The sequence below is a fragment of the Cygnus olor genome, chromosome 14 (genome assembly GCF_009769625.2).
Source record: "Cygnus olor isolate bCygOlo1 chromosome 14, bCygOlo1.pri.v2, whole genome shotgun sequence".
Taxonomy (NCBI): domain Eukaryota; kingdom Metazoa; phylum Chordata; class Aves; order Anseriformes; family Anatidae; genus Cygnus; species Cygnus olor.
The window spans coordinates 12,089,573-12,099,143 of record NC_049182.1 but is presented as its reverse complement, the minus strand read 5'-3'; the positions used below and the strand labels follow the sequence as shown (position 1 = coordinate 12,099,143).

Here is a 9,571-nt window from a genome sequence, read left to right as displayed (position 1 = left end):
CACTGGCATGGCTTGCAGAGAGCAGAGACATGGTGATCACAAGCAACTGCAACTCTACACGGAAGCCATGCAACAGCAGGATAGGGAGGGAGTCAAAATACCTTCCCCTGACATATTCACTGTCACAAGACACAAGATTCCCCTGCACAAGACAAGGCCCTCTGCAACCTCATCTAATGCAACTCCAGCCCTCCACACGAGGACGACACATCCCTGCCTCAAGGTAAATCACCCCCTCCACTTCCTGGTCCACTTCTCTGTGATGCCTGAAGCTTTTCCTTCTCATTCAACACGCCCCAGAGGAGAAAGAGGGATTCACAACTAATGAAAGGCAATATACACACTAGGCGTATACCTCAAATGACATCCAGACCATTTCAACACCACATACTGTCTCAAGTTAAGGAAGACCTTCAAATCATGTCTCTTGGAGTCTGGGAAAGGGTATTCCACAGCAACACTCCGGCAACATTCTGCCTCAGGATTTGCTTTAGGCACCCATGATCTGCCACTGAGATGTGTGTTCTTAACACAAGTAGGCATCTCTCCATCGTGTGTTATGACATGCAACGCAGTCTTGATTTCCTTTTCAAGTTCATGGTTCACATCAGGAAACAACCAGGTCCCATTCACTGCCATGGCCACATTCATCTCCACCTGATTACATGTTTTCCCTTCCCACCCCATGGATCACTTCAGATTTCACAGACCCTTCCCATCAATCACAGCTACAAAAATGCAAAATATTCCAATGATACCAAATCAACAATGTCTGCCAGATTCTTTGTAATAACTTCTAAGCAGGGCTCTGTGTGAAATGCCACTTCCCTAACGAGGAATACAAATCCACAGTCAGAAAAGCCCAAAGACCCAAGTGTCACCTTCGTCATCTCTTCTTGACAGGACAGTAAAAACACACAAAGTTCTCAACAAGAAGAAAAACAATACACAAAAAATCGACAACAGCAGGCTTGTCATTCAGCTACTTAAATAGCTTTCAATAGTGCCTGCTGCACAGTCACCACCACATCAACTCTTCTTGGCCTGCAGTCCTTCAACATTCTCGAGCAGAAATGCTTCAAACCGGTAACCAACAGGACATGCAGAGACCATGTTGTGACAGATCTAATGAAAATCGGCATTGATTTCATTCTCTGTGAGAAAAACTCAGATACTGAACAGCTAGCCTCAATAAGATGTTCGAAAGCAGGAGATGAGGAGATCTTGGAGACACAAATACAGAGATGCCAATGCCATCATCAGCTGATTACAGACAGTAGCACAATAATAGGACCTGGCATACATGGCCACAACTAGAACAAGTTGAACAGACACTAACGGTGCTCACCTGCACCATGTCCCTTTGTAACAGTGTGTGAGAAGGAAAGACATCAATATTCAGGTACCATAGGTATCAGACATAACGCGTGAAGAAATGGCTTCACAGCTGACCCTGTACAGCACGAGAGGTTTCCAGAAGGGCCCTGTCCTGGCAGCAGGAGCGAGGCTCCGAGCACAACAGACCTTGGCAGGACCCGGGCTGGGGCACAGACCCAGGCCACAGCGCTGTCGGCACTCGCAGCTCGAGCACCTGACAAGCACCAAGCGGTCGCGGGACCGGGTACTGTGCCCGGCTCCCACAACAGCTTCGAGGGGGCGGGCGGGAGCAGGAACGAGGAAGGAGCAGAAGAGAGCGAGGAAAAGATTTTAAAGAGCAAGGAAAAGGGAGAAAGACTAAGGGGCAAGAGGAGGGCGAGTGGCACTGACCGTGTCCAGGAGAGCAGGCGGCTCCTGCGGCGTCTCCTTCGGCGCGGGGCCGGGCGGCGGCGGGCAGTTGGGGCTGAAAACCATCAGGTCGCTCTTGCCCGCGCCGTCCGCCACGCACAGGCTCCGGCTCTGGCGCTGCGAGTACGACCAGCTGCCCACCTCGCTGGCGCACACCAGCGTCGCCGGACCGGGCCCCGACAGCACGGCCGCCCGCGGCGCCCAGCGCGACGCCCCGTACAGCACCACCGCCAGCAGGAACAGGCTCGACACCGCGCAGATGGCCACCACCAGCCACACGTTCGTCGCCGCCGCCGCCGCCGCCGCGCCGCCCTCCGCGCCCGACGCCGGCCGCAGCCCCGCCCCCGCCGACACCGCCCCCGCCGCCGCCAGCGCCGCCTCGGCGCCCTCCACCAGCGACACGCTCAGCGTGGCCGTGGCCGAGCGCGACGGCTCCCCGTGGTCCCGCACCACGATCAGCAGCCGCTGCCGCGGGCCGTCCGCCTCCTCCAGCGCCCGCGCCGTGCTCACCTCGCCGCTGTACAGCCCCACGCGGAACGGGCCCTTGCCCCGCGGCTCCCACAGCTCGTAGCGCAGCCACGCGTTGTAGCCCGAGTCCGCGTCCACCGCGCGGATCTTCGCCACCACCTGCCCCGCCGGCGCCCCCCACGCCGCCCACGCCCACAGCGACCCCGGCGCCGACGCCGACGCCGACGCCTCGCCCGCAGCCCAGGGCCCCGGCCCGCCGCCGGCAGGCGGGAGCAGCGCCGGCGCGTTGTCGTTCTCGTCCACCACGAAGAGCTGCACCGTGGCGTTGCCGCACAGCGGCGGCTCGCCCGCGTCCACCGCCCGCACCTCGAACTGCAGCACCTGCAGCTCCTCGTAGTCCAGGGGCTGCAGCGCCCACAGCCGCCCGCTCTCCGCGTCCACCGACACGTAGCTCGACGCCGGACGCCACCCCGACCCCGACCCCGCGCCCGCGCCGCCCTCCGCCACCGAGTAGCTCACGCGCCCGTTACCCGCCTCGTCCGGGTCCCGCGCCCACAGCCGCGCCAGCTCCGCGCCCGCCGCGTTGTTCTCCCGCGCCAGCACCGTGTACACGGCCTGCGCGAACGCCGGCGCGTTGTCGTTCACGTCCGACACCGGCACCCGCAGCCCGCGGCTGGCGCGCAGCGGCGGCGCCCCGCCGTCCTCCGCCCGCACCTCCACCTCGTACTCCGACACCCGCTCCCGGTCCAGCGCCTCCCGCAGCACCAGCGAGTACGAGCCCGCGAACGTCGCCACCAGCCCGAACGGCGACGGCGGCCACACCGCGCACCGCACCCGCCCGTTCGACCCCGAGTCCCGGTCCGACACGCTCAGCAGCGCCACCACCGTCCCCAACGACGCGTCCTCGGCCACCGGCACCGACAGCGACGTCACCCACACCTCGGGCGCGTTGTCGTTCACGTCCAACACCTCCAGCATCACGCTGCAGTGCCCTGATAAAGGTGGAACGCCCTTGTCTCTCGCCGCAATTTGTAACTCGTATAAGCGCACTTCTTCAAAGTCCAGGGGGCCCTGGAGACGGATCTCCCCCGTCTGCGGTTCTATGCTGAAGACATCTCTCTTGGCAGCAGGAACTGAACTGACGATGTTGAAGGAAAATTCGTGATTAATTCCCTCGTCCGGGTCTGTGGCACCCACGTGCGCCACCAACGTCCCCTCCACCGAGTTCTCTGGCAGCCGCACTTTATACACCGACTGGTTGAACTGCGGCGCGTTATCGTTTGCATCCAGCACCGACACCACCAGCTCCACCGTGCCCGTCAGCGACGGTCTGCCCCCATCACTCGCCGTCAGCAACAGACGGTGCTCGGCCAGAGACTCGCGGTCCAGACCTTTCGTCAGCACCAGGAACAGCGACTTCATATTTTCATCTGAAGATTTCATATCGAGAGCGAAGTGCTCGCTGGGGCTGAGGGTATATGAGAGCTGCGCGTTGGCTCCGATATCCGCATCCGACGCGCCCTCCAGCGGAAAGCGGGACCCCGGCAGCGACAGCTCCGCGATGCTGAGGTTTTTGGTGGCGGCGGGGAAGAGCGGGGCATTGTCGTTGATGTCGGTGACCTCCACCTCCACGTGGAAGACGCGCAGCGGCCGCTCCAGCAGCACCTCCAGGCGCAGGGCGCAGGGCGCGCTCTTCCCGCACAGCTCCTCCCGGTCCAGCCGCGAGCTCACCACCAGCGCCCCGCTCGCCCCGCTCACCTCCACGCTCGCCCGCCGGCCCTGCGACACCAGCCGCAGCCGCCGCGCCTCCGCCTCGCCCGCCTCCAGGCCCAGGTCCTGCGCCAGCCGCCCCACCACCGTGCCGCCCTTGGCTTCCTCCGGCACCGAGTAGCGCACCTGCCCGCCGCCCAGCGCCCAGGCCGCCTGCAGCACCAGCACCCGCACCACGGCCCGCACGCACACCGACATGGCCGCCGCCGCCGCCGCCGCCCGCGCCCCGCACGGCTCCCGCCGCCGCCGCCGCCGCCGCTCTCCTGCCCGCCCCGCGCCGCTCCCCCCGCGCGCACAGCCGCCCTTCCCGCCGCCCCGGGGCGGAGCCGCCCTCCCGCCGCTCCCGCGCCGTTCCTGAGCCTGCAGCGACACCGTGTGCTCCGCCGCCTCACTCGCGCCCGCCGCCGCCAGCACGGCAGCGACACCGCCCCCGCCTCGCGGGACACCCCCGGCACTCGCGGGACGCACCGCGGCGACGCCGCCGACACCGAGCCCAGCACGGGCCGAGACAGCAGCGCTAACGAGGGGGCAACAGCCCCGCAGCGCTGCGCTCCAGACGACGCTCCCCTCACACCGACCCGCTACCAGCCCTTGCTTGCTTACTTTCCTGATTCTCTCCTCCATTGCTTCTCCTCCATTCTCTGTCTTGATTGCTTTCCTGCTTGCTTCTTGCTTGCATGCTTTTTTCTGCATGCATACTTCTTTCCTTCTTTCTCCGTTTTCCTTCTTTCGTTTCTTTCCTTCTTCATATACCTTCATTCTTTCTCTGTTCCTTCATTATTCCTTTCTTTTTTTCTTTCGATTTCTTCTTCCTTTTTCTTGTTATGTTCCTTCCTTTTTTCTATTACTTCCTTTCAGTCTTTCAATTTCTTCTTTTATTCTTACAACTTCTTCCTGGTTTTCTTCTTTCCTTCACTCCTTCTCTCCATCTGCTTCTCTTCCTCTCCTCTTTAATTTTCACTTTTTCCTTCCTTGCATTAATCTTCATAACCTTTCCCTTTCTCTCCTTGCCGTTTTTCTTCTTCCTTCACTTTTTTTTTCCTGCTTTATCAAAACGCTATCCAAATGCCTGCACCACCCTCACCATCAAGCACAGACATGACCTCAGCCAAGCTCTCTTCATCTTCCTCACAGCCTTCCATTCAGCTCTGTACAGCGTCCCTTAGCACTCACGAGGATGACATCCCCTCGGAAATTACTCTTCCAGAGAACTCGCTCTCCTCCTCTAAATAGGCTACTGCAGACCAGGATACCAGGATGCCCACTGCAAGCAGGTTCCAAGGACTCCACACAGCTCAGGTGAGTCTTTCATTCAGCAGCTCAGATCCATCATAACCCAGCATGCAAATCCTCCAAGATGGGGAAAAGCATGAGGCAAACGCAGATCCCCCACACAACCACACACTCCAAGAAAGACACTTTGGTGCAGCTCACTTGCCAACCACATGCCAAACGGTGAGCTCTCGTTTAGCTTTTCAGGTAAACATCCACTGCTGTGGATCAGGATCAGTGCTTGCTTATTTAGAAAAAGAAGCATTTCCATGACAAGAGAATGGCTTGTAAAGCACAATTCTTTAAACGTTATCAGAGATTTCTGGGGAGGCTGGACGGAAAAATTTCCTTCAGCTATATGACACCTCGGAAGTCATTGGACACCACGCACTGCTACCATACGCACAGTCACATTTTGGAATGAGCTGTATTACAAGAGATGCACCATCTCGACCAAGGCCAACCATGCAAGTGTACAGACACCGGGGGGAAGTCAAGTGCACAAAGATTACACTCACCCCATCACGTCTCCTTAGAAATTTCCTGTATTTCTGAAATCAGGCAGACACCAGGGGAACTGTTGCCACTGGGAGAAACTGCTCTCCCCAATGGTGTCCACATGCTCACCAGAAGGCTCCAAGCCTACAGGCATTCCCCAGGCAATGTTCAGTCCATCCAACATAAAGGGAACACAACTAAACAGCAAAAAATATATACACCTGTCTCTCAAAAACATATTCTTTGCAGATGAATGAGTGACCTGCAGCATCAGTGATTGCTTGCTCAGGAAAAGGAACAGATTATAGGACGGAGAATTGGTTTAAAAGAGAAATTCTCATTTAAATTTAACAGTGATTTCTAGGGAAGCTGGACTGAACAGAAATCAGCAAGGAAGATCTCATGCAGGAGAGAAGAAAACCAAAGGATCCCATTCCAATTCATCAAAACAAGAGCTTTGCCAACATCATAAACATGGAGAGCACTTCTTCCCCTCCTCCCCACTTCTTGGCCAATACCACACTCCAGCTTCCACCCAGAACCTCCATTTCCCACACACAAGGCTCATTTCCTGCTAAACACCATCCTGCCCATTGTCAAATGCCTGCCCACACTCCATGCTGCTTCCAAAATCACTGCTACAACACCTGAACAATGCTCCACACCACCGAAACAATCCAGCTCCAAACCCACCTCTGAGCATCACCCTCTGCAGAGCCTCGCCTTCTCCCACCACTGCCAGGCCCTTCCCCCCTGCACAAACGGCACTCGCAAGGTTTTTCACTGGCTCAGCAATCTCAGAGTGAAACAGAGAAAGCTGGACCGATGGACAATGTTTACAGCAGCTCCTGCTGGAGCCGCCACTCCTCATGCTTAGGAACACAGGAGTCAAAGCCCATCTGCCAGACTGCTGCAAATCCAAGCCTATGGTACAGAACAGTGACATGAAGGAAAACCAAGTGGGCAGACAACAACAAAACTCCACACAGAACCTGGGGAGGCCCTGGAACACTGGGCCAGGGATTGACACAAATAGCCTTCCTTGGAGACAGACAGACCTTGACGGGATGAGGCCCTGGCCAGCCTCATCGAAATGCAGTGTTCGTCCTGCTCTCAGCAAGGGAACCACGGATGTCCACGTGTCACCTTCAGCATGAGGTTCCTTAAGGTGCTCAGCATTCACTTCCACTGCAAAAAGGGAGATCGTCCCAGGAAAATATCAACTTCCAGCAAGTTGCAAGCAAACACAAGGCAAGATCACCCTGCTCAAGATCACCCTGGGAACATCCAAAATGGCCCAGTCCTACTCAGTGCCACTGACATGTTCACCTCCACCAGATACCACACTTGCTCGACACACCCCAAGGCTGATTCCAGCTCTTGCAGAACCTTCCCATCAATGAAAGCACCACAGAGAAGCATACAAACAGGATCACATAGACGCTGTCTCCAGCACACCCTCTGCAGCTGACCCTTCCAGTTTTCTGTGCTTTAGCAATCTCAGATGCAAACATTACAGGTGAATGAGGGACACTATTTCTAAAGGTGATGGTGTGACAGCCCAAAAGGCAATGGGTGCTCATTTCATTTTGTGAAAGAACACCCCAGATGTTGACAAGCAAAGCACTCTTATGGATAACATCAACTCTATGCATGTATGTGTTACGTCTTCTTTCAATGAAGAGTTCTGGGGCTTCTGAAGGGGGTGGCTGTGAATGCCAATGTTGAAAGCACATGAAATCAGGACACCGTATGTCAAACCATTTCTCTGGTCAGGAACAAAAGGCCACAATCAGGCAAAGATGAGAGTACAGTTGTTTCATGTGCCTCCATGGAATGCATTTCTGAGTAATGTGCCAACATCACAACTCCAGCAGCTCTACAGTTTCAGGCATCCTTCTGGAACCACACATAGCAAGAAGATTTCACAAGGTCCCCAACCAAAAAAAACAACAACCAACCAACCAAAGACATTTTCATTAGAAAGGTTTCAAGGGCACACTGAATGACAAAGAATAGTGCCTGCAGGACCACCATCACCACCCTTCATGCCTTGCACTCATTCAGCAGTCTCAGGTGTAAATGCTGCACAACAGAAAGAAACAGCATTTGTGGAGCTCATGTCATGACAGCTCGAAGCAAAATTGGCATTGATTTTATTCTGTCAGAGAAAACCTCAGATACTGAAAAACTAGCCTCAGTAAGATGTTCCAAACCAGGAGCTGAGGACCTCTTCGATGCACGCCAACAGACATGTGAAAATTAAAAAAGAAAAAAAAAATAATAAAAGGATTACACATAAGGGGATTGTAAGTCCATAAAACCAACAGCAGTAGAATACAAGAAGAACGAGTTGAGCAAACACCAAAGGTACTCCCCTATCTCATGTTCCATTAGCAGCTCTGTGTGTGAAGGAGCAAGACTCCAACATTGGTGTATCATGAGCATCAGACAACCCACCAACTGCACCCAGCTGTAATGAGCATGAGCTGGGCACAAGGAAACAATCACGCCACATTTACCAGCACTCCAAGGACACAACCGACGCCAGTCACCGCAGAATGCATACAACTGGCACAGTCAGATCCTTTGAAGCCATCCTCAAACAAAACACCTCGGCTTATGCATCAAACCAGCTTCTTTCTTGCCCTGACCTCTGGCTGTGCTCTTCTACCTCTGTATTGCAAAGCACACTAGTGGCATACTCATAAAGGGAAAAAGTATAACATGGTTTCAGATGCATCTTTCCCTTTACAAACTACTTTCTGGTGGTAAAGAGAGTGAAAAAGTCGGTATATTTTCAAAGAGCATAAAAAGAGATGGGGGACACAAGTATGTCTTGCAACTCTACACAGAATCCATGCAACAGCAGGAAAGGGAGGGAGTCAAAATGCCTTCCCCTGACATATTCTGAGCTGCACAAGACATGCCCTCTGCAACCTCATCTAATGCAATTCCAGCCCTCCACACAAGGACAACACATCTCTGCCTCGAGGGAAATCACCCCGCCCACTTCCTGGTCCACTTCTCTGTGATGCCTGAAGTTTTTCCTTCTCATTCAACATGTCCCAGAGGAGAAAGAGGGATTCACAACTGATGAAAGGCAATATGCCTCAAATGACATCCAGACCATTTCAACACCACATACTGTCTCAAGTTAAGGAAGACCTTCAAATCATGTCTCTTGGGGCTTGGGAAAGGGTCTTCCACAGCAACACTCTGGGACGATACTTCCTCAGGCTTTGCTTTAGACACCCATGATCCACCATTCTGGGACATGTGTTCTTAACACAAGTACGCATCTCTTCTTCTTCTGTTATGGCATGCAATGCAGATCCTTTTCAAGTTCATTGCTCACATCAGGAAATGGCCAGGTCCCATTCACTGCCATGGCCACATTCATCTCCACCTGATTACATGATTTCCCTTCCCACCCCAAGGATCACTCCAGCTTTCACAGACCCTTCCCATCAATCACAGCTACAAAAATGAAAAATATTCCAATGGTACTAAACCCATCATGTCTGGCAGACTCTTTGTAACAACTTCTAAGCAGGGCTCTGTGTGACATGCCACTTCCCTGACAAGGAATACAAATCCACAGTCAGAAAAGCCCAAAGACCCAAGTGTCACCTTCGTCATCTCTTCTTGACAGGACAATCAAAACACACAAAGTTCTCAACAAGAACAAAAACAAAACAGAGCACAATGACAATAGCAGGCTTGTCATTCAGCTACTTAAAGGGCTTTCAATAGTGCCTGATGGACAGTCACCACC

General features: G+C 54.5%; 1 protein-coding gene across 1 annotated transcript; it reads right to left on the bottom strand.

The window, feature by feature from the left end:
• Positions 1 to 1,734: 1,734 nt before the first annotated feature.
• LOC121078134 (protocadherin alpha-3-like) lies at positions 1,735 to 4,231 on the bottom strand. Its single transcript, XM_040573947.1, has one exon. The coding sequence runs from the start codon at positions 4,219 to 4,221 to the stop codon at positions 1,735 to 1,737; it is 2,487 nt and encodes an 828-aa protein (XP_040429881.1). The 5' UTR covers positions 4,222 to 4,231.
• Between the last annotated feature and the right edge of the window lie 5,340 nt (positions 4,232 to 9,571).

What these genes read in the sequence shown, in the direction of transcription:
- LOC121078134 (XM_040573947.1), bottom strand. Translation starts at nt 4,221, where the DNA reads ATGTCGGTGTGCGTGCGGGCCGTGGTGCGGGTGCTGGTGCTGCAGGCG.